At 43.4% G+C, this 26,431-nt stretch overlaps 3 protein-coding genes and 2 non-coding genes across 5 annotated transcripts; 2 read left to right on the top strand and 3 right to left on the bottom strand.

Moving 5' to 3' along the window:
* Window positions 1–307: 307 nt before the first annotated feature.
* TRNAR-UCU lies at window positions 308–379 on the bottom strand. The gene has a single exon. It is a non-coding gene; the product is annotated as a tRNA-Arg (tRNA).
* Window positions 380–6,730: 6,351 nt separating this feature from the next.
* Window positions 6,731–8,975, top strand: LOC123420465 (60S ribosomal protein L5, mitochondrial-like). The gene has a single exon (XM_045107371.1). It carries the CDS (start codon window positions 7,148–7,150, stop codon window positions 7,718–7,720), a length of 573 nt encoding a protein of 190 aa, XP_044963306.1. The 5' UTR covers window positions 6,731–7,147; the 3' UTR covers window positions 7,721–8,975.
* Window positions 8,896–12,347, top strand: LOC123420464. Its single transcript, XM_045107370.1, has one exon. It carries the CDS (start codon window positions 9,055–9,057, stop codon window positions 10,741–10,743), a length of 1,689 nt encoding a protein of 562 aa, XP_044963305.1. The 5' UTR covers window positions 8,896–9,054; the 3' UTR covers window positions 10,744–12,347.
* A 2,139-nt stretch (window positions 12,348–14,486) lies between these two features.
* On the bottom strand, window positions 14,487–18,302 carry LOC123420466 (cytochrome c oxidase subunit 2). Its single transcript, XM_045107372.1, has 2 exons — window positions 17,740–18,302; window positions 14,487–16,548 (listed from the first exon to the last, which is right to left on the bottom strand). The coding sequence occupies exons 1-2, from the start codon at window positions 18,125–18,127 to the stop codon at window positions 16,121–16,123; spliced, it is 816 nt and encodes a 271-aa protein (XP_044963307.1). The 5' UTR covers window positions 18,128–18,302; the 3' UTR covers window positions 14,487–16,120.
* TRNAD-GUC lies at window positions 14,995–15,068 on the bottom strand. Its single transcript has one exon. It is a non-coding gene; the product is annotated as a tRNA-Asp (tRNA).
* Window positions 18,303–26,431: the final 8,129 nt, after the last annotated feature.

The following is a 26,431-nucleotide window of genomic DNA, read 5'->3' as shown; positions in this document are numbered from 1 at the left end:
AAATTTCTGGATGAGTTACGTAAACACCTAAAAGATACTAAACCTCAATTCCAATAAATTCTATCTTCTAGCAAGACATTCACCGAGCAAGCGGAAATCCTTTTGAAGGAAGCTATTCAGGAACAGCTGGAACGGTTTTCTCTTCAGTAACAAATAAATTTTGCATGTCTACTCTTGTTATTTTGCATGTCTACTCTTGTTAGTAGAATAGGAATCGTTGAGAAAGATTTTTCATTTGAATCATGCAAAAAAGTTTTCTTTGTTTTTAGTTTAGTATAGTTATTTAAAGAATAGATAGAAATAAGATTGCGTCCAATAGGATTTGAACCTATACCAAAGGTTTAGAAGACCTCTGTCCTATCCATTAGACAATGGACGCTTTTCTTTCATATTTTTTTCTTTCTTTTATTTTTTGTCTTCTTCCGAGAAAAAACTGTTAGACCAAAACTCTTTTAGGAAATCTAAAAATCCAGATACAAATGGATGATGTATATATCATGCATATATCATAAAGAAGGAGTATGGAGCCGGTAGTGGGAATCGAACCCGCAACCCCAAGGTTATGAGCCTTATGAGCTACCAAACTGCTCTATACTCTTAAACTAAAGAGGGGTAACTAGTGGATAAAAGAGGGTTGGATACGCCCCTCTACCATATCTATACAAATAGAATAGTCCATTTATACAGAATGGTAAAGAGGGCTCCTCTATGATTATCAATTCCAGAAATCCATACAAATACGAAAGGGTATTTTATCCTTACCAACTGGATCTTGTTGCACCCGGTAACAAACATTCATAAACCATTTCTCGAAGTACGTGTCCGGATAGCCCAAAATGTCGATAGTTAGCTCTAGGTCTTCCGGTCAAAAAACAACGTCGATGAAGGCGTGTAGGTGCACTATTACGCGGTAGGGATTGCAATTTTTCTCGCATTTTCGTTTTTTCACTCAAACTCAAGGGAGAAACTTTGCTTCTTATCTTTTTTTTTAAAGATTGACGAATCAAATGATATTTCTGTTCTAATTTCTGCCGCTTCTTCTCCCTCTGAATCAAACTTTTTTTTGCCATAATGTGCCGTTGCTATTATTACCAAGTATACGGTTCTAATCCTAGATGGAAAAATAAATAGAAAAAGAAATCTAAGAAGGCGGATCCTCCCTCTCTATCAAGAGTAATGAACTAGGTGCTGATACAGTACAAAAAAACAAACTAAATTAACCAAACTTGCCTGATGTTGAGGCAATCAAGAAAGCTGCATAAGTGAATATATAACCCAAGGAAAAGTGAGCTAATCCAACCAATCTTGCTTGCACAATGGAAAGAGCCACGGGCTTATCTCTCCAGCGAATTAAATTAGCTAAAGGTGTGCGTTCATGAGCCCATGCTAAAGTCTCAATTAATTCCTGCCAATACCCCCGCCAGGAAATTAAGAACATAAATCCAGTAGCCCAAACAAGATGTCCAAATAAGAACATCCACGCCCATACCGATAAACTATTCATCCCAAAAGGATTATATCCATTGATAAGTTGTGAAGAGTTTAACCATAGGTAATCTCTTAACCATCCCATCAAATAAGTGGAGGATTCATTAAATTGTGAAACGTTGCCCTGCCATAATGTGATATGTTTCCAATGCCAATAAAAAGTAACCCACCCAATGGTATTTAACATCCAGAAAACTGCCAAATAAAATGCGTCCCAAGCAGAAATATCACAAGTACCGCCGCGCCCTGGGCCGTCACAAGGAAAACTATACCCAAAATCCTTTTTATCCGGCATTAATTTGGAACCGCGTGCATCTAAAGCGCCCTTTACTAAAATCAATGTAGTTGTATGCAAACCTAGAGCAATAGCATGATGAACCAAGAAATCCCCTGGTCCTATTGTTAAGAAAAGCGAATTACTATTCTCATTAACAGCATTCAACCATCCGGGCAACCATAGGCTTCGACCCGCATTGAAAGCGGGGCCATTCGTTGAAGATAAGAGTATATCGAACCCATATGTCGTCTTGCCATGAGCAGATTGTATCCATTGGGCAAATATAGGTTCGATCAAGATTTGCTTTTCTGGAGTACCAAAAGCAAGCATGACGTCGTTATGAACATAAAGGCCCAAGGTATGGAATCCTAGAAAGAGGCTAGCCCAACTTAAATGAGATATGATAGCTTCTTTATGGTCTAACATTCTTGCCAATACATTATCCTCATTCTGTTCCGGATTGTAATCCCTAATGAAAAAAATTGCTCCATGAGCAAAAGCCCCTGTCATGATGAACCCCGCAATATATTGGTGATGAGTATATAAAGCAGCTTGAGTAGTAAAGTCTTGTGCTATGAATGCATAAGGAGGTAAAGAGTACATATGTTGAGCTACTAAGGAAGTAATAACCCCTAAAGAAGCTAGAGCAAGACCTAACTGAAAATGAATCGAATTGTTGATTGTGTCATAAAGGCCCTTATGCCCACGCCCTAATCGACCCCCCGGAGAAGTATGCGCTTCTAAAAGATCTTTAATACTGTGCCCAATTCCGAAGTTAGTTCGATACATGTGACCGGCAATGAGAAAAATAAATGCAATAGCTAAATGATGGTGAGCCATATCAGTCAGCCACAAACTTTGTGTTTGTGGATGGAATCCCCCAAGAAGAGTTAGAATGGCAGTTCCCGCTCCTTGAGCGGTACCAAATAAATGATTACTCGAATCAGGGTTTTGGGCATAAAGATTCCACTGACCCGTCAAAAGGGGTCCCAACCCCTGGGGATAGGGTAATACATCTAATAAATTATTCCATCGAACGTACTCCCCCCTGGATGCGGGAATAGCAACATGAACTAAATGTCCTGTCCAAGCCAAAGAACTTACCCCGAAAAGTCCTGACAAATGATGATTGAGACGAGATTCCGCGTTTTTGAACCACGAAAGGCTTGGTTTCCATTTGGGTTGTAGATGTAACCAACCCGCTATTAAGGACAGCGTAGAAAGAAATAATAGAAAAAGAGCTCCAGTATAAAGATCTTCATTGGTGCGTAATCCTATTGTATACCACCACTGATAAACTCCAGAATAAGCAATATTCACTGGACCAGCAGCACCTCCTCGAGTAAAGGCTTCCACAGCGGGTTGACCAAAATGAGGATCCCAAATCGCATGAGCAATAGGTCTTACGTGTAAAGGATCCTGTATCCATGATTCCAAATTTCCTTGCCAAGCTACATGAAACAGATTTCCGGACGTCCATAGAAAGATTATTGCTAATTGCCCAAAGTGAGAAGCAAAAATGTTCTGATAAAGACGTTCTTCAGTAATATCATCATGACTTTCGAAATCATGTGCGGTAGCAATACCAAACCAAATACGACGAGTAGTGGGGTCCTGAGCTAAGCCTTGGCTAAACCTGGGAAATCTTAATTCCATAATGCCTTTCAAATCCTCCTAGCCACTATCCTACTGCAATAATTCTCGCTAAGAAGAATGCCCATGTCGTGGCAATTCCACCCAGAAGGTAATGGGTTACTCCTACAGCACGTCCTTGTATAATGCTCAAGGCTCTAGGCTGAGTAGCAGGAGCAACTTTGAATTTGTTATGAGCCCAAACGATAGATTCAATGAGTTCTTGCCAATAACCACGGCCGCTGAATAAAAACATTAAACTGAAGGCCCAGACAAAATGAGCACCTAAGAAAAAAATACCATATGCAGATAATGAAGAACCATAAGACTGAATGACTTGCGATGCCTGTGCCCACAAGAAATCTCGAAGCCACCCATTAATCGTAATGGAACTCTGTGCAAAGTTTCCCCCTGTAATATGAGTTACCACCCCTTGATCACTTATGGTACCCCAAACATCCGACTGCATTTTCCAACTGAAATGGAAAATGACTACCGAAATTGCATTGTACATCCAGAATAAACCTAAGAAAACATGATCCCAGGCAGATACTTGACATGTTCCCCCTCGGCCAGGCCCATCGCAAGGAAAGCGAAAACCTAGATTTGCTTTATCGGGTATCAAACGGGAACTCCGAGCAAATAAAACACCTTTCAAAAGTATTAATACAGTCACATGTATGGTAAATGCATGAATGTGATGGACTAAAAAATCCGCGGTTCCTAATGGAATAGGTAACAAAGCCACTTTGCCACCTACTGCTACTAACTCGCCGCCTCCCCACGTTAAGCTAGTACTTGTTGTTGCACCAGGAGCTGTTACGCCAGGCGCAGTAGCATGGATATTTTGTACCCATTGAGCAAAGATAGGTTGTAATTGTATGGCGGTATCCGAAAACATATCTTGTGGACGGCCTAAAGCACTCATGGTATCATTATGAATGTACAAGCCAAAACTGTAAAAACCTAGAAATATACATACCCAGTTAAGGTGGGATATGATTGCATCGCGGTGTCTAAGGACGCGATCTAATAGATCGTTGTATCGAGTAGTTGGATCATAGTCTCTTACCATAAAAATTGCTGCATGTGCAGCAGCACCGACTATTAGAAATCCGCCAATCCACATGTGGTGTGTGAACAAGGAAAGTTGTGTACCATAGTCAGTAGCTAGGTATGGATAGGGAGGCATAGAATACATATGATGAGCTACAACAATGGTTGTAGAGCCTAGCATAGCTAGGTTAAGAGATAATTGAGCATGCCATGACGTTGTTAAGATTTCATAAAGACCCTTATGGCCTTGTCCTGTAAATGGGCCCTTGTGAGCCTCCAAAATATCTTTAAGTCCATGGCCAATACCCCAGTTGGTCCTATACATATGACCTGCGATTAGGAAAAGAATAGCAATAGCTAAATGATGGTGCGCAATATCGGTCAGCCAGAGACCACCGGTTACTGGATCTAGTCCTCCGCGAAAAGTCAGAAATTCTGCGTATTTGGACCAATTTAAAGTGAAAAAAGGGGTTGCTCCTTCGGCAAAACTAGGATAAAGTTGAGCCAAAAGGTCCCGATTCAAGATAAATTCATGAGGAAGTGGTATCTCTTTAGGATCCACCCCAGCGTCAAGAAATTGGTTAATTGGTAAAGATACATGAATTTGGTGTCCCGCCCAAGAAAGAGACCCAAGTCCTAATAATCCCGCTAAGTGGTGATTCAACATGGATTCTACATCTTGGAACCAGGCCAATTTGGGAGCGGCTTTGTGATAATAGAACCAATTTTCTTTAGTTCAGTGCGTACCCGGGACGACCTAATAGAAATTCCCTTCAGCCCGGAGGAGAGCGGCGCCACCCCAACCACAGGCCCTCTCTTGGATCCGGCAGATGGAGGGAAACCTTCCAAAAGCCAGTCTTGTTCCCTAGCTGAAACAGATGCAAAGCGGGACCAAGATTTCGGGGTGAACCTTTTGGAAACCATAAAAAGGGAAAATACCTATGAAGAAGTACGACAGAAGTATCCATCATCCGACGATGACGCTCGAAAGGCGGTTATCGAACAAATAGATAAAAATGAAATTTTCGGTTCAAGGCTACTCAGACACTTTAAGCAAAGTGCCCCCATGAGGGCTCTGGGGGCAGATGCCTTCCACCGTGCTTTTTCCGATAGGATCAACCAAATCATGAAATGCGAGGGAAAGGACGCCACATCACTTAGGGACCTTATTGATCTTAAGTACAATTTGGAGGATCCTCAAAAGCTGAATGAGATTCTCACTCGATATTTCGAGAAACGAAAAAGATAACAGCGTGATACAAAAACAAATAATGATTTCTCATAAAACATCGGGGTAAAGTGGAGAAGAAACGAACGATCCCTATATCAAATCTAATTCGGATTGCTCTACCGGGTCAAAAAACAAGGGATCGCCTACTATAAGTATGAAACTAAGAAAGCTACATCTTAATTTATTTGTATCTTTGGACCTTTCAATGAGCGACCTTTATCAATAGCTAACTCGGGTGTTTCAACTGAATCAGACCTCTTGGTCAGTACAGCAGCGCCGGGGGAACCACACTGACTCGGACATGGCATTGATCCTAAATAGAGAGTTTTCGGGGAGAAGATGGCTTCATTGAGACGAGACCCATAACTATAGCCACTTCTAGCTCAGTGGCTCAGCAGAGACCTAAACTAATACCTTATCGAAAATGGGGAACGAAATCCGATCATCTCGCCCGGCGAATGGGAAGTCTTGGTTGGTATCTTAATTCGAGTTGGATTCTTCCTGCAAAATTGGCTATGAATCGCCTGATGTATGCCAGGCGCCCTTGAAGCGAACGCAGCTCCTTAAGGTTTTGAGGAGGAGGCATTTCGAGTATGGCCTTGATTTTACTCGGGTCGATTTCTATTCCCCGATGTCGAATGACAAACCCTAGGAATTTGCCTGACGAGACCATGAAGGCGCACTTCAACGGGTTTAACTTGAGTGCATGTTGCCTTAGGCGGTCGAATACGATTCTGAGATGTTGAAGATGTTCTTCATAGGATACCGCCTTTACAACGAGATCATCTACATAGCACTCGACAATCTTATGTATTATCTCATCGAAGATCTTAGTCATGGCGCGTTGATATGTAGCACCGGCGTTTTTGAGACCTTTGGGCATAACCTTGTAACAATATATGCCTATTGGAGTGCGAAAGGCTGTGCTTTATCAAGGCAAGCTTCTCTTTATATTCTATTCTAGAAAGGATCAATTATATTCTCATCTCCTATTTGTTTGAGCCATTCATTATAGTGGTGGTGCCGGGAAGGCAGCTTAGCACTCTAGTCCTTTTGAGTAAGGAATTGTAGCATGGGCAGGCAATCTCTTCGATTGATTCCCCTCCAGGAATTACTTGAATTAATTAGCCGGCCCACGGAGTGAAATATCGAACTTAACCTATAAATAACTAGTATCTCAAAAACCAAATAAAAGGCTTTCTTTTAAGCTTGTTAATGGAATTCCACAGGAGTCAAGCGCTAGCAAAGAAGAATTGGAAATCAGTCGCTTCCCTTCTGGACTCAAGTCAGCAGAAGAGTGAACTTCATATTAATAGGTAAATCCTACATCAAGCGTAAAGGAAGTACACTTTTTTTGATTCGGCGCTTAATAACTCGTACTTGACGTTGGTTTCGGTTCGATCAACTATCCTTTTTGAAGCGGATAGTTCACAGTGCTCATTCTCAAAAAAAGCGGAAAAGCCATGATGTTTCCACTCCATTTTCATTACGAAGATGTATTACGTCAGGATCTGTTGCTCAAACTGAATCACGCCAATGTTATGGAAGTTCCTGGATTGTTTGAAATAAGATTAGTACCAAAAGCTGCCTCTGATTTCAGAATCCAATTTGGAAAATTGGCTATGGAGATTTTGTGCGGTCAGAGATTCATACAGACACAAAGGGGCCCCTATTTTCAAGCAGGAAAGTCGTTTCGATCCAATCCATTCTTGGGGTCCGAAAAAGACACTGGATATGTCAGTGACTTTGCACGACAAAGCGTTCTCCGAGGGCATGGAATGTACCATTTTTTGGTAAGAATCTTGACAGTAATGTCTATGTTAGATTCTCCGGTCGAAATACGGGAAAACTCCATCAAATTCTTTATGGAAACGGAGTTTTGCGAATTCTCCCCGGAACTGGAAGATCATTTCGAGATCTTCGAGCATATTCGAGGGTTCAATGTGACTATTGTCACTTCGGCCAATACAAAAGATGAGACTTTACTACTGTGGAGCGGCTTTGTGATAATGGAACCAACCAGCAAAAAGCATTAACGCTGCAAAAATCAATGCACCAATTGCAGTACAATAGAGTTGTAATTCACTAGTTATTCCAGATGCTCGCCAAAGCTTAAAAAAACCTTAGGTTATTTGGATTCCTCGGAAACCCCCACCTACATCACCATTCAATATTTCTTGCCCTACTATAGGCCAAACTACCTGAGCACTGGGTCCAATGTGAGTAGGATCACTTAGCCATGCTTCATAATTGGAAAAACGGGCACCATGAAAGTACATGCCACTCAACCAAAGAAAGATAATGGAAAGTTGCCCGAAATGAGCACTAAAGACTTTTCTAGAAATCTCCTCCAAATCACCAGTATGACTATCGAAATCGTGAGCATCGGCATGTAGGTTCCAGATCCAAGTGGTAGTATCAGGGCCCTTAGCTAGTGTTCTTGAGAAATGGCCGGGTCTGGCCCATTCCTCAAAAGATGTTTTTACAGGATCCCTATCCACAACAATTTTTACTTCTGGTTCCGGCGAACGAATAATCATTAAGTCCTCCACAAGAGCATATCCAAGTGGATCATCAACTGAAAAGGCAATAAATGAGAAGTTGATTCCCGTACAATTGCATTTAGTTGGTTTAAAGCGAGTTCACTTGTCCAGCTTCTTCTATATCCAATGCACTCTCAATTGGACAGAAGGATCTGCCCACATATTGGTTAATGTAATGTTGCTGTGGAGTTTTGGTACCTACTACTATGTCCAATCAGTTCCAACTCTGAAAGTTCAGGTGAATTTGGTAACTATCTGGATACCTTTAAAGGTCATAATTGTCATGGAAGGATATCCAGACGAGTGTCCAGGGTAGCCAAGCAAGATACCATGCGCAGTGCCTCATCGAGGATTGTTCTAGCCATCTCCACAGGGGTCCGTCCGGTTCTTCCTCAAATGGGTTGCCTCAATCTTTATCAAAGTTTTGGTATCTAGCTTATCCAGCTACAGTATAGTATACTCCTTCCTTGCTCGATAGAGCTCTTTGAATCCGCTTCAACTAAATGCGTAAAATAGAGTAATTTCTTCAAAAGCCAGTTTCTTTCGAGAAGGCAGGAGGCCCATAGCGAGTTACAATAGTGCCAGTTCTTGTATGGAAGGCCGTAATTCCGGTAACCTCGACTGCTCTAAGAATGATCCGGGCTAGCCGGGCACATCACATCAAAGTTAGGTCATTTGTCAAAAACATGGCAAATAGCTCAGTTGGTTTGGTAAGGGAGCTATTCTCTCACTTAAACCACTCCCATATTAGGTATCCTATCTCGTCTTAAAGTTCCCCCGCATTACCCATAACTTACCACCTGTATCTCCGGAACTCAAATCGCAAAATGACAATGCTTTCGATAGTCTGTACTAAATTACTTTGTACGAATGCACATCTCGGCCGTCGGGTAGCTGATCACCATTTCAAAGTCTATATCCGTGGTTCAAGAAATGGAATTGCTATTCTCGATTCAGACAAGACACTGATTTGTTTACGAAACGCTCTTCATTTTATAGGATCTCCCATTCGTCAAAAAGGCCGTTCCTTCTTTTTAAAGACCAATCATTTATTTATTTATGAGATAACGGAAGAAATGGCGAGCTATTTAAGAAGCTATTTAAGAAATGTGAATTCTCATTGTTTCGATGATTCTCAATGGAAGATCGGGGCGTTTTTGACCAATTCTTTTGCAAATAAAAAAAAATTCCGTTCAAGAAAGAAGAAGATCAATTTTGGGTTGAACCAACAACCTGATTGTGTGGTTATTCTGAATGCAGATAGAAAGTCTTCGGTCATACTGGAAGCTGATCGATCACAAATACCTATTCCATCCTTAGTTGATTCTACGATCCCATGGGAATCCTATAAAAGAATCACTTATCCCATCCCAGCGAATGATCCTATACAGTTCGTATATCTATTTCGTCATTCGATCATGAAAACAGTGATTCTTAAACAGAATGCGATTAGTAGAGAGACACCACCATCTCTTAGCAGAGTCACTTTTAAGACGGTGTCCACTGGCATGCACTCCACCTCTTCACCCCGAGGAAGAAAAGTGTCTCTTGTGAGACTGAACCCCATGAGAACCGTTTCTTCGGCTGTCTTTGAATTATTAGCGGCAGCCCAGCCCTTCTTTACCAATACTACTGAGAGTCTACCCCAGCCACAAGGGGGGGCTGCTCAAATAGTTCAGGAGACGCCAGCCCCACAAGGGTTCACGGAGCTCCAACCTATACAAGGGCCAGCTATACCTTTAAGTTTGCAACTCGATTTTCAATCCCAAGCTCATTTTCTTGACTGTATGACAAGACATGCAATTGGGGAGAATAATATGTTTTATAAAATTCCTGGTCGTCTGCATAACCCAATATTAGAAAATTATGGAGGTGCAGGTCCAAGTACTTCGACTCCACCGATATTAGAAAATTATGGAGGTGCAGGCCCAAGTACTTCGAATCCACCAATGGATTTATCTCCAACCATGGATATGGATGTATCTCCTACCATTCATGTACCTCTTAGCAAAGAGCAAATCTATTTCAATTTGGTGCATCTTGATGCCACTAGGAAAACCTCGGGATTATCCCAAGAGAAGCTTATGACACTAGTAGAGATAATTTATATTAAGAAATCGTCAATACTAGCGGAGCTAATGGATAAATCTGGCCCTCAAAATTGCCACATCCTTTGGAATACGGATGGTGCTGGCAATGCCATCCGAAAAGGAAACGGAGAAGAATATGATGTAAAAACCTTAAGGGAGATCCTTAAAAGTTTGCGAAGTAATGAGGAATTACGTAAAAGTCATTATTTGGGGGGAATTTGGAAAAGAAGGATTTCAGACCTCCCTAAAGCCAAATTAAAACTTTTAAGAGTGGAAGATATACCCGGGGGGGATATACGAGATTCTTTGACCCAGAGAATCGGGCCTGACTGGGATAAATTAGATTCGATGAACCAGAAAAACCTCTGGACTGAGTGGAAAGACTTTGAGAACCCGACCAACCTCCGGAATCCCGAGGACTGGTAATGAGAGGTTCCTAGATGTGGGGAAATAAGTTCTTCATTTGAAGAGTTAGTTGGCTGGCCTACCGGCCCGCAGATGTAGAGAGGTTGCCCCCGCCATCCTCTTGAACTGCGAAATCAAAGCGATTCCTGTTGATGGAAGAAAGGCTAATTTCGTTTGATCCGATCCGCCTATGCCAGTTCGAGTCTGGCGAGTCGCTATCATCTGTTGCCCTAACTTTTTCTATTAGCTCATCTTGTCCGTAGTGATATTTTGGAGAAGGAGCAATTACCGGAGTGAGAAAGGTAGAAAGAAGCAATCACGAAAGCTAGTGCTAGTTGTGGCTTTTTGTACTAATCTTGTTTGTTCGGTAGCTCGCATCAGCAGCTTTAAAAGGAATAGAAAACGAGGCTTTTTCCACCACACCAGGGGCGGGCATTACGCTCAAGCAGGGGAAGTCAATTTGACTGCTGCTCGAGAACCTGTTTGAACAAGAAGAAGTAGCATGGCTCCAGCGGGGCGGAGCCAATTGGCTACGACATGGTGACCGAAATACAAATTTTTTCCACCACTTTGCAATTGCAAGAAAAAAGAGGAATCTGATCAAGTACTTGATGAGCGATACTGGAGATCGAATAGAAGGTAATGACTTACTCGGTGCACATATTTAGGGCTATTTCTCTCATCTGTTTACCTCCGAGGTCCTAGCTCCAGACCCGGATGTGATTAACAAGGTGCGGGCGAGGGTCACGCAGCAGATGAATGAGAGTCTCCTGGCTCCATTCACAGCAGACGAAATAAAGAAATCACTGTTCAATATTGGGGATTTGAGGGCCCCGGGACCAGACGGGCTTCATGCTGTATTTTTCAAGCGTTTCTGGCCGATGCTTGAGAATGACTTAGTGACTGAAGTACTCCAGGCCGTGAACACAAAACATATCTGAGGGCTGGAATGACACAGTGATCGTGCTGATACCAAAAGTGGAGAATGCAGAAAAGGTAACGCAATAAAGACAAGCCTATGTAACGTTATTTATAGGGTGATTAACAAAATGCTTGCCAACCGGGAATATTACCAGAGATTAATGGTGCTTCCTGAAAGAAATAATGCTTAAGATGGGGTTTGCACCAAGATGGGTTTCTTTGATGATGGAATGTGTATCATCTGTAAAGTACCTTGTTCGGTTTAATGACCATGAAACTGATAGTTTTGTACCCTCAAAAGGGCTTCGCCAAGGAGACCCCCTCAGTCCGTACTTTTTCCTTTATGTGCATAGGGGCTCTCAAGCTTGTTACTTCATGCTGAGGAGAACAATAATCTTTCGGGAGTGAAGGTGTGCCGGGACGCCCCCTCGGTGTCACACCTCTTGTTTGCTGACGACTCCCTCATTTTGATGAAGGCTGATGCAAGTAATGCAGCCTGTCTGAAGAACTGTCTTGATTCTTACTGCGCCTCATCTGGCCAGCTGGTAAGCGACGGTAAATCAAGCATCTATTTTAGTCCTAATACTACTGTTGATCATAGAGTGGAGGTTTGCACAGCTTTGAACATCATGACCGAAGCTCTAACAGATAAATACGTGGGACTACCGCCCCTGGTTGGCGCAGAGAAAAGTCACTGTTTTAAAGATTCCTCAAAAAAAACAATCCGGTTCACCATTTTAGGATCGGTAGACTCACGTCAGATCCGTCATCCCTACTTACACTAGCCACCATTGCTGTCTGCACAAGACGATACGGCGAATCAAGGACTGTGATTTGATTCAAACTTCTTTGTATGACATATCCCGTCCTTTCCATGCGCCTATATGCTTAAAATGCAAGAGGTGGATGGTATCGATCAGCGGTTCCGGGTAGTGCCCCCTCAGAACGAGGTAAGAGCGAATGATCTTTAGCTGGACGGAATCATCATTTTCCCTAATTTATTATACTCGAAAGCCGTTGCACAGGAAACCTGTGCATACGTTTTCTCGCTTTTTTTGTTCTTTTTCTGATTGGAAGGGCAACCAACAAGGGTAGAAATAGGTGATTCCACCGAGCTTTCCTTCGGGATGAAATGAGGAATCTCGATCTGGTTGCTACCTGCTGAGCCAGAAGGCAACGTATACACAAGTATAGACTATAGGTAACACTGTAGGGTACAGCCTTGGGTAGTCTTAGGGTTTTCCAAGATATGATATGATCGGGTTATTTATTAGAATTGGAAATAGCTAGACGAATAAGTAGGCTTTAAAAGGACGAATAAAGTAGGCCTTCTAACTCAAAGTACTCCAGCTTAAGGAAAGACATGCAACATTGGTGATCAACGTATGGAATTTCCGCTATTCCGTTCCCATTGCTAAGGGGCTTTGAACACCTCGGGTGCGCGGTTACTCTCGGATGGTTCACGGCAATTCCAGGTAGTTTCTACTAATAGCTCATTTTCCTGTATCGATAAGAGAAATGGCATCATGTCTTCTTCCGTAGCCTGAACTATCCAACTGGACTCCGGCTATGCGGATTGCTTTCTTCATTTCAGTTGGGTAATTCGACCGTCCACCTTCCATACAACTTGAGTTGGCTTTGATCGATTGCTTGGTGTCACGCTATTTACTACTACGGTTAGCGAAATTCGTTTATGACACCGATTCATTTCTAGTTGATCCATTTTGTAAGGTCGTTCAGAAGCAAAGGCCTACTACTCTACTAGTAAAGTAAGCTGGTCAAGTCAAAAGAAGGTTCCTGACTATCTAGTAAATGAGTGCACGAAGAAAGGGAATGGCATGTTCACAAACTGGTACTTTTCTCCCGGTAGGTATGTTTTACAATAGGCATGTGCCATGAAGCAAGAAAAGGAAACATGTAGATAATGTTCTAACGTGCCGCTATTTACGACGAGTTTCTAATGGATCTAGGAAAGAGAAAATGAAAATGCTGCTGTCACCCTACACTGGAGAATAGAAAGGCAAGATAGACTATTGAAGCCAACCTTTTCATCCCCAAAAGCCTTTGAAAGACCTTACCCATCTATATCTGAAGCAACCTAAAAAAGCAGGTGACGTTGTTGCCCGAGGAGTTGATGACCTTGTAGAAGCATTTGCCCTTGCTGCTCTTTCAACTCAAGAGGATCAAAACATCGCCGGTAAACAGCAGAGGGGGAACCTGTTCCAAAAGCAAGGTAAAGAGTCTTTACGATTGAAAAAGAGAATCCCAAGAAGGGGACACAAGAGCACGGTCTAATCTGGCTTGCACTAATGTGGAACTCAATCTCCTATTTTTCCAAGTGAAAGCCGGGCCGACGAACCCCGTGTCAACAAAGCCCCAAGTCTGTGATCAAATTATTTTTGATCTTGTCCCTTCCTTCGATTGCTTTGTTAAGGGAACAGTTCATTGGATCTTCTACGGCTCCCACCTCTGTTTCGGCACCGGCTCCTAAAAAAAAAGTACTAGGAATGGCGAATGGTTCGATTGAGGCTAACGCAGGAGCTAGTACTCCCCTGAGCACCAGACCCCTTCCTTATCGGTATCCCTAATCGAATCCTATCTCTCTGGGGAAAGGTATCTTTTTTCAATTCGAACAACGGTATCCCTACCTGGCAAACTATCCTCGTTTTCGAAGTCCCTAGTTTTGTCCTCTGCTGTAGTATTCCGGTTAGTAGACGGCTTCCTTCATCGGAAATCTAGCCAGTGCTTTCCATTAGGTGTGCAACGAAGGATAGCCTTGTGCAGAGGCGGGGACAGGATTCGAACCTGCTGTCTTCAGATCATGAGCCTGATGAGTCGACCAATTCCTCTACCCCGCTTCTTCCCCTGATCTTTCTTTCCCTCTTCCCACCGGGGTTCCCCTTGCTTGCTTGGCCGGGATAGAACCAGCGTTTAGGCTGCGGCTAGGCGCGGAGGTTGGAGCTCCCTCCTTGACTGACGACTGGTACGAACTTGCTGAAAGCACGAGCGTAGAGGCGAAAGAAGAAGCGAGGGGATTGAGCTTCCAAGCGAAAGAACAAGGGATGAGCGCTTTGTTGCGCCTGCGCATACGTTTCTATACGCTAATTCCTGACTGACTTGATAGTGCGATGAGCTTACTTGCTCTAGTTCTATCCTCAGGATTGACTTACCTGAGTACCTAGCACCGAGGATCGATGTAATTGACTTGAAAAAAGATGCTGTTGATGCTAACACGCATATAAATAGATGTTCCCCACTGCTTGCTCCTCTTACCCGAATGGGGTTATATGCCTTAGTGAAACTCAGGGTAAAGTGGCAGAGGTATGACCTCAGGAAGAAAGAAAGATCGGGCGGGGAAAACGGGGTTCGAACCCGCGACTTCTGGCGTGACAGACCAGCACTCTAACCAACTGAGCTATTTCCCCCTTTCGTAACTACTGTCGATTCAACAGTCACCTACCGGTTACCTTTGTAACTATACCAAAGTAGCTGTACAACAGAATGCCCTTCGCCTTTAGTACTTTTTTCTTATATATATTATGTTATATACTAAATGTGTCAAAGCAATAGAACTTATTGAAAAAAAAAACAAGCCCATCTTTCTCAAAAAGGAAGAGAGGGTGCGCCCCCCCAGAGAGAACCCCATTCTTTCAAGAAAGTTCTAATTAATTATGTCGAAAAAGAAATAAGGAAAATAGGAGTAAGCGAGTAGGGTCAACAAGATTCTAAACGAATACCACAAGTGACGGAACCGACGATGATGAAGAGATAAGGGGCGAAGGATATTTTTTCTATTATTCCAATTCTTATTTATTGATTGATTATCTAATTTATTTAGATCCATATTCATTTTCATTTGCAAATACAAACTCTCTTTCATTTTCTTTTTACTTTTGCGCTAAGGATAAGGGAACTGAGAAAAAAAGAGCTGGCTTGGCTGGTACATCAAGCATATGACATATTGCTTGTTCGGTGTGGTACACATATCTGTCAATGTCAATCAAGTAAGAAAATGCATTCCCACTGTCTGAGGAAAAGGTGAAGAATTGCAATTTATTGAGCTTGTAAGGCCCGTTGAAGTCCCCGAGAAAGGGTATAAATAGGGCTATAAGTAGGCCGTTTGCTATTGCAATAAGGGCTGCTCGCCTTTCCTTTTGACGGCTTGGCTTCCTATCGCTCCTATGTAGTGGTCGGCCTTAAAAGGAGTCTTCCTACCATACCATCATGCATGCCTATGTTATAGTGCGTTAAGCTTCGCCAGAAGCAAGCAAGATGATGAAGCGAAGCTTCGTAGACAAGGCTCGTTCCGTGCTTGACTTACGAGCTCGTGTAGTAAGGCCTCACCCTACTTCAATAAGGGCTTATGCACTCCACTCGTAAACGAGCGTTAGAGCTTTTTGAGCGAGCGAGCGAAGCCTTCCTGGAGCTTCCCCCTTCCCTCACCCGAGAATTGCATTTCCGCTTCAGCTTCCCCGGTTTAGTTGGTTTGGAGGATTAATTGATTGGATACCCAATCCGCATAATCTTTCAAAGTCACTGCTTCTACGACGATAGGCGTAAAGGCATGATTAGTTCCACGAATCTCACTGCACTGACCATAGTAAACTCCTTCTCGTTGTACCGAGATGGAGGTAAGATTTGAACGACCAGGTACAGCATCACATTTGACACCTGAGGAAGGTACAGCCCAACTATGAGGTACATCAGCGGGTGTTACAATCATACGTAGATGAGTTTTGGCTGGTACAACCACTCTATTGTCAACTTCTAATAAACGTGATTGACCCAATTCTGGATCATCTTCTGGAATCGTATAACTGTCAAAAGTGAGTGACTGTTCATCGGAACTGTTATAGTCCGAATACTCATAAGGTTGGGTCGACGCCCGCCTCCCCCCAAACTTGACTTGCAAGTTTCCCCGCAAAAAGCTCTCCACGCCTACTCTTATTTATAAAGAGCACTATTCTTCTTTAGTTAGGTAGTTCTCCCCCCTCTATGAGACCGTAAGACCCCGGTGGAATCGAAGGCCCGCTTACTAATAGGCAAGAGGGGACCCTTTCTCGCCCAGCCCTACCTACATCAGTGAAGCTGGAACCGAGGAAGACAATGTTCAACACACATGAGACAAAATGAAGGTATGGGACGGCCAGTTCACCACGGAAAGGGATGCTAGTCGGCTTTGGCGAAGTTGTAGGCCCCAATAGATCAGATCAAGAGTGATTCCTCACCTATCCTGCCAGGGGCCAAGTCGAAGGCTCTAGTATAGATTCCCTATGCTCATGTGAACGGCCGGCCCGTAGATCTAAAAGGATCCATAAAAAAGACCGGAAAGTATGTTTGTCCACGAAAAAAAACTCGTTCATGAGACCTCGAATTCCCACGTTCCAGCCTGCATTATGCCAGCAGGTCCCACCCCCAATTTATTGAGTCACCCTTATCTAAAAAAAAAAGGACGGAGTCTATCTAGATCATAGGATCACTGTATTCAGAGGTCAATTCTCTTTCTTTGACCTCCCACCGTTCATGACATCCCTTGCTTCTCGCAAGAACGGCTCCTCGGTGGAGGAGTAGAAGCGCTGGTCCCCTTCGGTCAAGTGCTTGTGCGTGCTCTTACCTACCGTAGGACCTCCGTCCCCGAAGCGAAGAAGGAGGAGCAGGAACAACAGGTTGTCCTCTCTTGGCCCAGTAGTTCCGCAACTACTACCGTGGTTGTTGCCAACGGGGATCCCCCATTCCGAAAGGTAACGGGACCAGCCCTTAGGTCCAAAGTTGTATGCCACTGCTGTGGTGCCGATAGATTCACTACTGAAGCCCCGTTATCGGACATTGCAGGCTTAGCATCTATTTTTCGTATATCGCTCCACCACACCGAGAAGAGGTATGTGTACCTCCAGCAATAACAAGAATGGAACCATAGGCTCCTATGCTGGGAGCATTTCGGGGTATAGGTCTAACCACCTCAACTCCCCGTTTCTGGCATGCTATAGTTCTTTTAGTCTCTCGACGACGGGAATGGGAGATGACCGGTAAGCCAGATGCTTCGCGAACCACCGGTACATTTCGTTGCACTTAAATCACCCTCGTTAAGAGGCGCACTCCGATACCATTGATGTCCAATAGCTTTGATAGTAATGGCTGGATCTACTAATACCCCGTCCATTGAGTATAACAGAGCAAACGATGGTATAGCAATGAACAAAAGAATGACACTTGGAAATATGGTCCGAATAATTTCGATAGTAGTTCCATGAACAATCCTTTGTGGGATTGGATTAGTTTGCTCGTTGAAATGCCATAAAGCGCGAACCAACATCCGTGATACGAAAACCAAAATAAGAATGAGGAAGAAAAAGATATCGTGATGTAAGTCAATGATTCCTTGCATCATAGGTGTTGCTGCGTCTTGAGATCCTAATTGCCATGGTTCCGCAGCATCACAAAGAGCGATTGTGAGGAATCGACATTCTAATGAACGAAGAATCATTGGAATTTCCCATCTTTTTCAGCTCTGCTCCCGAAAAGAGAAAGGAGACTGATCTTGACGTCGGCGTTGGTTTTTCCAACGAAACATTCTTTCACGAACTAAATGCTAGTTGCCTTGTAACGCATACACTGGATTGTCCCATCGACGAGGGCCAATGAGACTATTCTACGCGTTTTCTGAGGAGCAACATGAGACTTTCTTTTCCGTTGGTTTTTCTATTTTCTAACGAAAGTAAACTTGTTTTTAAAGTTTAGTTTCATGTAAGTTCGTGTCCCGCGGGAATAACTAGTTCTCTAATTGTTTCGGTTGAGGAATGCCCAGTTCTAGTTAAAGTTCCAGGCATCATAAGTAAGAAGACCTACCAGATGAAAACTATATAACGATCCCTCACAGGACAGACCCGGTAACCGAGTCGACTTCCCCTGGCATCACACTCCTCTTCAACGCCGGTTCTTACGAAAAGAAAGCAAGAAGCATGCCAGGTCAAAAACATGCAAGGATGACAAGACTTATTGAAATCTGGATAGCTTTTTTGCAAACAGCAAGAGGTCAATAAAAGTATCCGACCAGGGGTCTTGGTCTAGCCATTAGAGATAGAGACTAAGTTGAGCCAAGCAAAGCTTTGCTAAGAAAGCAGTCTCATGTTTTGGATAATCAGTTGGTCTCAGGTAGCCTAATTCTCCTTTCGAACTACGGAATTCGGGTTGGATATGGTGATAAGCCAAGCCTAAAACTACCATCGCTTAACCCGGTGAAGAAGAGCTTCCAATCGAATATGCTTAACAAACCCAGCCGTCGGGCTACGAGTGGGGATTTCTAGGGAGATTCAAGCTGTGGCTCCGCTAGCTTTAGTCGGCATAAGAACAAAGAACTAAATGGGTCTCCTTAGCCTTTTGTTAGCTTCGGTGGCCTGGAGTCTTCTACGGGGCATCTCTTCTTTATAGATGAGAAGTCGATTCAGAACACGCAAGAAAAGGGTTGATGGAACCATGCAAAGAGTGCTCATTAACTCACTAGCGTCCCAATAAAATCATTCCAAAGTACTTCTCCATTTCGGAACAAGCTCTTGGTGAAAAAGACTGGCGTGTAGTCCGAAAAGCGCCTATGGAAGATCTACTATTTTCCTTCGCACCAAGTCAATCTCCATGCATATATTCTGCCAGTTCTCATTCAATCTCTTTTCATCCGGGAAGCTTCCCCGCAACTCCAACTACCGGAAACATTAGCTCGAACATTCGAGTTAGAGATGAAAAGGACCGCCCTTCAGCTAGAACCCTCCCTTAAAGAAATGAAATTGAGTCAGTGACCCTATGAGAGAGGAAGAGTTCCGTTGTGTCCAGTCATCGTCTATTCAACTCAAAGAACTTCTAGTTTGATTAGCATAAAGAAAGTGCCAGCTAGGCCAGCCATTAGTACCATAGCTTTCCCAAGAAGGATAGGAGATGGATCAGACTCTTCAGCGGGAAAGAATGCGATCAAAGGACCCTATGAATACTACTAGCCGTAGCTGTGGTTGTGGCCAAGAAGCAGGCAGGGAAGGAGATGTCCTTCTTTAAAGGAATTTCGTCAGGGATCTATTCCTTGAATCAATAAAGCAAACTAAAAGTCTGGCAGTGCGAGAGGCCAATATGACTATCTATATCAGTTCTTCGCCTTGGTCTACTCCATCATGTAGTGAGTCGAGGTCTGTCCCTAAGGAGAAAGACGAAGCAAAACCCCAACGATTAGATTATAGGGTTGGACCCCATTTTTTCAAGAAGGAGCATGAAGGTGCCGAAAATAGGGCTTTTATCACGTTTGAGAGTTGTTCCCTCTTAGGGCTGAAAGTGGAAAGTCTTCGAGTATCGTCGTCCTTCTATTGATAGATTAAGGATTCGGATAGATTCAGAGAAGGCCAACTTATCTCGATCTGGTCATTCACCCGATATGGGAATACCTTTTAGGAAGGCAAGACTAGAAAAAAGTCCGATTGACCGAAGATGTGAAGAAATCGACTGCATTAGCCCTTCATAAGGGAATACCTGACTCAGTCAATTCTTTAGTTGACATCGAGACCAAGTCCCATTGACTCTCTTGGAGGAAGATCCGCCAAGGGGCGAAGCGGTCCAATTCAATGTTTTACTGTTACGCTAAGTAACTCTCCTGTTAGGAAATCGATCTAGCTGCTTATCCTATAGATAGAGAGTGTCGGCAATCACCTCCGCTATTTCAGCTGTTGTCGGCATAACAGCTTCGGTAGTATACCTACCTAAACAGATAATTCGTACCATGATTAGCAGACCCTTCTCAACTCTAGCGATTTCAAGCGGACCAGTCTCCAATTACCTTGCAAAGCGTTAGCGCTAGCCAGGTCAATAGTTCAAGTATCAATGAAAGTCTCTATTTCAGTAAAGTAGAAATGACAGCTGTTTAGGTAACAGAAAATGCCTGCTAGAGGTATGATTCCGATCTTTGCGCAAGCAATAATATATGCTATGGCACTTTTTGGCACAGCTCCTCTTTAATGCCAGTTGGTGTGAGGGAGTTCGCTGGGGATGTGAACTGTTGAATCATGAGTCAAGATATCCATGCACAGTAAAGATCAATAGGTTGAAATCAGATAAAGGCAAATATGGCTTTGAGGAAGAATACGAACGGGATTCCACATTCATAGGCTATTAGGCAGGTTTGGATTCTCCTGGCAAAGGCAGATATTTCTATGCATTCCTCTGCCAAGTCCAGTTCCTCTCAGTCTCTCGATTGCATCGGCCAGGTCCTTCCGATAAAAGCTCATCCCTTCCTCCAAGAGCTATCCGTCTATTCGAAGGAATGAAAGCTCAACCGGAACAAACGCTAGATTCAAGTCCTTTGGTTGCCACCCACCACCAGTGGGAGAGGCAGAACAATGAATCAATTTCCTAGATCCAATGGTTTCTCGGGCGATCCCATTCCCATTTCCACCTATCGAAGCCCAACCAAGTGAGGCACTTCCACCGGATTCGTTCAAAGCTTTCCATCGGGTCAAACAAGCGACTCTCGTTCCTATGATTCACCCGGTACTCTCCACCTGTTGTGGATCCGAAGCTAGCCCACCTCATGTTCCCATCCATGGATCCAAGCTTTAAACTACTCATTCATCTTAGGCAAAGCACTAGTTGGAAGTGAAGAGGGACTATTAGCTAGCTTCTCTTGTTTCTTTACTTGTGGAATTCATCAGATGTAGCAGGAAATAATTACCAAGTGTGTACGCTCAATCCGTAGCTTGTTTTGGTTAGCTTTATCCTTGAAAGAATAAGCAGCTTCTTGTTTAGGGCGGGCTATCTTGACTCTTGAGCCTGAGAGGGAGAAGGCTTCCCGCGTGGACGGATTAGCAATCCCTAGTCTTCCATAACGCGTATTGGACTTATGTTTCCTCCTCCTCGAAGATGATGGATCTATGGTTACGACCATTCTTTATGGCTCTGTACCAATAGTACAGATTCGATTTAGGCTCTTTAAAGAATCACCCAACTGGTTTGATTTCTTTTTTGCAGTAATCAGAAAGTTAGCTCTTTTTCCAGACCTGTGGCCTTGGAGTTCATCCCCGTCCTCTGCCAGGTGAGAAGGAAGATGAGAGATACGTTCCTCGTCTTCAACTTTCTTCCAGGAAAGCCTTTCACCGAGCGAGCAGCTAAGCGAGTTCATCCGCATCTGTTGTCGTTCAAGTAGGTCTTTGGTTGTAGTAGTGTAGGCATAGGAGAAGACTGATTCCTAGCCTTTCTATTTACTAAGGTCAGGAAGGGGGTAAAGGGGGATCGGGGGAAGGTGAAAAGTTCAAGTTCATTCCTCCCTCTAATTCCATCTCAGCCTATCCGCCACAGAACAGGGGCGGGCTCTTTCTTCTTGTTCTTGCGTGACATCTCGGTAAGGCTTTAGATATATAGGAACTAGGGAAAAGAACCTCTTGCCGTCCTTGTCGATCGAAAAAAAGTAGTAAAATAGAAAAAAGGATTCAAATCTGCGTACTACTCCCTAGCTTCTTGAAACCACCAATCCATTACGATGCCAGCAAAGAAAACCAACGCTTAAGACGCTATTGGAGACTCGCGTAGCTATTATTCGAAGCTTATTAATTTCTTTACTGCGTTCAAGGCATGACCGCGTGATAGGTGTCCTTTTCCCCCTACTCAAGAAGAAGAGTTACATGTGAGTTCCGATCGTGATATGACAAACAAATCTTACTTTTTCTTTCCCAAGCTGGCGCATAACCTCTGGACCGATAGGAAGATCGATGACCCGCATCCTACAACTTCAAAGAAGTATTTTTATCACACCCGAGCAATGGACCGGGGAAGGAGTTTCATTCATTTACGGAGTTTGGAAGCGAGGACGATCCAGGATCGACTGCTATCTGAAGAAGTGGAGTGGAATGGATCTGATTACCCATTGGCGTCTGCATTGACGCTTCTGACTAGCCCTACTCTGTGTCTTTTGCGTTTCCTTATTCATGTACTCATGTCTATTTCTATTTGTATGATACTGATATTGCAATCGATCTATCCCTTGGTCCTGCCAATCGAATTGTTAAGTATGTTTTTTCCCTTTCGAGAAATGGTGACAGTACCAAATGCCGAATTAGCGGCTGTACCAAATGGTCAATGCCTCTGGGGTTTCCCTTCTCTTCAGCTCTCTCCGGTTTCACCGATGTGTTGTGGCATGAAAAACAGTGTACATGCACGCTTAGACGCCCTTGCTTAAGGCATTCATCTATACTCTCCCCCGGGGGAAGCGAGCTATTCCTTCAATAATGCTTGATCCATCCTTTAGGGCACAAGTCATTCCCCGGAATAGATCCCTTCGGATAAATCTCTAAACTAGAATCCAGCAATAGTAGTTAAACTCGGAGACCCGTCCTGTAACCCTACTCCAGTCTCGCACATCCCATCCAGGCAAAGCAGTCTTGCCAAACGTTCTAATTGTTGAATTACTACTTGTAAATATGTATTTCCTTTAGCTCTACTCATTGAAGATTTCCTTCGTTATAGTAACTGACAGGTCCAGGTCAAGAAGGAGGTAAACAAGTATGTGTTCAAAATCCAGTTCAACTAAGCGCTACTCACTCATTGAAGTAAGAATTTATTTCTATGGAAAGGCAGAGGTAAACTCATGTAAGTCTGTCTGCCAGGCTAAAGCACCCAATGCTGTCTCCACCAACGGATGGCTTGGGAAAAGAAGTACAAGCGGCGATGGAAGTTGAGTAACTGTCTTGGAAATAGGTAAGTCGGGCACATATTCTAGTTCCGATTCTAGGCTATCTATAGAAGAATGGAGTGTTAGAAATTCTACTATTTAAGCTGTTGGTGCAGAGGTAAGCAAGTCAGTCTCGGGTGGGAAGTAAGCACTATCAACTCAGGCGGGTCTTCAGTCCAAAGAAAAAGAAAGCGGTGGTCTGTACTTGAAAATAGGACTCTACTTTTTGATTGAAATAGGACTGTACTAGCATCTGCAAAAGGCAAAGCATGACCTATCGTGTAGTACTTCGGGTGTCGATCCACAGGGAAAAAATGGGAGAACTGGTTGGTTTGCACAAGTTCAAATATCTTGGCCTAACCTAATTTGTAGAAACCTGCGGCCTAAATTAAAGACTAATTCTAAACTAAAGAAAATAGAAATCGCCTAAGGCGCGTGCGGCCAAGGTCTTCCATAGGAGCTCGAAGGAAGAGGTTCTGAATAACTATACAATTTATAAGATGCAGTGGATTAGCTAGACATTGAAAAGCTGCCACTCTGAGGGAATTTGTTTGCATAAGCTACAGGTGCTATAAAGCAATCATGTACTGAGTACAAAGCTATTCCATTATAGTGAGCAGTATCAAATACGTAACAAGCAATAGAAGCATCCTGGCAGGTGTATAGAACTAGCAAAGTGGTTTAGGAAAGGGCATATGAATAGGCAGTTTGGCAAGTGAGTAGTTTAGGTCCTTTAGACCAAAGAAAAGGCCGGGAGCATTTAGGTAGGCCTATCACTCAACCGGCGGCAGCCGATCGACTTATACTAACCGCGTTGGCAGAGCTACTCAATGACTCATTAGATCCACGAATTTCCCCATCTGCGCAGGGCTTCCGCAAGGTTCTCGGCCCTTCTTCCGTGCATTAACTCAATGGCCGTCTATGGATTATATGGTTCAGGTGGACGTGGTCAAGTGTTTCGATAGCATAGACCATCGGTTACTACTTGAACATTTGTCTAAGCTCTTAGGTACAGATAACGCTCCTCTCATTGACCTCATCAATTGCTTTCTCAAGACACCGATACTTTCTAAGAAAGGGAATGACTACTCAAACAGTGAAGTCGGCCTTCCACAAGGATCACCGATCTCGCCTGTTTTGATTCAATCATTCCTGCATCAACTCGACTTGCAATTCGATGCTATGGCCCAAGAGGAGAATGGGGATTCTACCAAGTACGTCTATTTCGCTCGCTACGCAGACGATATACTATTCGGCATTCCTATCGTAGGTGTTGGCGTCATGTCTAAAGTCTTCTTTCGAAGGCTGCAAGAAGTTCTTGACCGTATGTCCAGTAAGCTACGCTTGAAATTAACGTCTATTGTACTGCAACGATGGAGGGCTCCCGCAGTCGAGGAGGGCAAAGATAGGTTTGCAAACCAGATTATTGGCTGTTACATTCAGACACATGAAATGCTAGATGTTATATGCAGCAAGGTCAAAACTGGGCTTTTATTTGTCCCTATAGAAAGATTATTCACCAAGCGCCAGGAAAGCTTTAGCTTTGCCATAGAGTGACAGTCGGGGGGGAGCAGGAGAGAGGGAAAGAGGCAAATGAGAAAGAAGAAGGAGCAGGGTCGAGTGAAAGAATTGGTACATTGGGTTCCCCCCACCGAGCGGAGCCAAAGGAAAGACAAGGGTTGAGGTAATCGCTATGAGTGTTCAGGCTATTCCGCTTATGCTCGCGGATGCGGATAAGAAGCTATCAAAAGGGGATGATAGCAGCCACCCATATGGGCAGCTAGAAAGAGAACGAGGAAATGTGAATCACGATCCTTATTCGGTAGAGGAGTCGGGGGACATTGGTTCGAATCCAATTCGTGAATATCAGAAAGCATTGTTTCTCATTGAACTATATACGATACGCGCGCACGAGGAAGGGAGAAATTGATTGCGTTGCAGTCATTTTCCATCAGATTCTTACGGATGTAGTGAAAAGTAAATGTTTCAGTCAAAAGTAAGCTGCCGACTATGATGAATGCCAGCCCGATCTGTAGCTGATCTTTGATCCCGAGCTTGAGCTTCTCTTTGATGTCGGGTGAATTGAATTTCATATATGGAGAAATGTGTCGCTAGTCCAAGTCCGCTATAGAATTGTTTGTCTATCACTTCGGCAACGAAGGTCATTTCTTTAGAAGATCGATACTGGTAGTTGCTTGCGGTGTCTGAACAAGTTTCGAAAAAACTACTGTGTCTGCATTTTCCTAAAGATTGCTGTGAGGCTGCTAGTGATATCTTTCCAATAACTGACTCAGCAGGTTCAATTGAGGTATCATTCGATTGATATTTCGAACCGTGTAGTGGTTAGGATCCTCTTATTGCCGTCAAGGGCTATTTTGGTCGATTCCAGCCAGAGAGTTATGAATAGAAATAGCAGACCTGATTCGAGACAACAGGAAGTTCCCGTTTGCAGATCTACATTTCTCAGGTTCAGGCTATTCGTGGAGTCGATCACCACCACTTGAGATAGACGATCAACTTCATTAAAGAAGCAGTCATCTCTATACAGGAAGCAGCATGTTTTCTATGGTCCTATGAAAAGGTTCCAGTGGGTTTCTCTTGCTGAATGGTGGTAAAACACCAGCTTTCATTCCTCACTGCAAGCTACTCCTTTTGCTGCTTTTTCTCACTCTTTGCCTGGGCCAACGATAGATTAGTCTCTGGGTCGGTCAAGTGATAAATTGGCGAGATTAGTTAAGGAAACTGGGACTTCTGATTGTTCGCGAGGGATGGCTGAATAACCTACTTTGCTTTCCATTTAGGGTAATAGGATGCCACTACTTGACCTTGCTTGCCCAGACACAAGATAACCTATAGTTTGGGTACTGCCCTTCGTGGTGCTTGCTTTCCTATAATCTGTAAAGCTTTAGCTTTCAGAGAAGAGATTTCAGTATCCGATTGCTTTTCTGACTGGAATTCTCTAGTTCACTTCACTTCTACGCAATGTCATTTCTTGATTCAAAGTACTTATTTTCTGATTGGAATTTCGATCTCTTGGCAACAGGTTTCGCTTCTGCTGAGGACAAATTGAACAAGCTACTTCTCAAACCAAGTCCG

The sequence above is a fragment of the Hordeum vulgare genome, unplaced genomic scaffold, assembly GCF_904849725.1.
Source record: "Hordeum vulgare subsp. vulgare unplaced genomic scaffold, MorexV3_pseudomolecules_assembly, whole genome shotgun sequence".
Classification (NCBI taxonomy): domain Eukaryota; kingdom Viridiplantae; phylum Streptophyta; class Magnoliopsida; order Poales; family Poaceae; genus Hordeum; species Hordeum vulgare.
Note: the sequence above shows the minus strand (reverse complement) of the source record. Positions and strands in the feature narration are given on the sequence as shown.

Bases quoted from the DNA above. Each gene is read 5' to 3' on its own strand.
- LOC123420465 (XM_045107371.1), top strand. From the start codon at position 7,148: ATGATGTTTCCACTCCATTTTCATTACGAAGATGTATTACGTCAGGAT.
- LOC123420464 (XM_045107370.1), top strand. From the start codon at position 9,055: ATGACAATGCTTTCGATAGTCTGTACTAAATTACTTTGTACGAATGCA.
- LOC123420466 (XM_045107372.1), bottom strand. From the start codon at position 18,127: ATGATTCTTCGTTCATTAGAATGTCGATTCCTCACAATCGCTCTTTGT. The intron at 16,549-17,739 runs GTGCGCCTCTTA...GAAACTTGCAAG, and splicing joins TGGACATCAATGGTATCGGA to TCAAGTTTGGGGGGAGGCGG.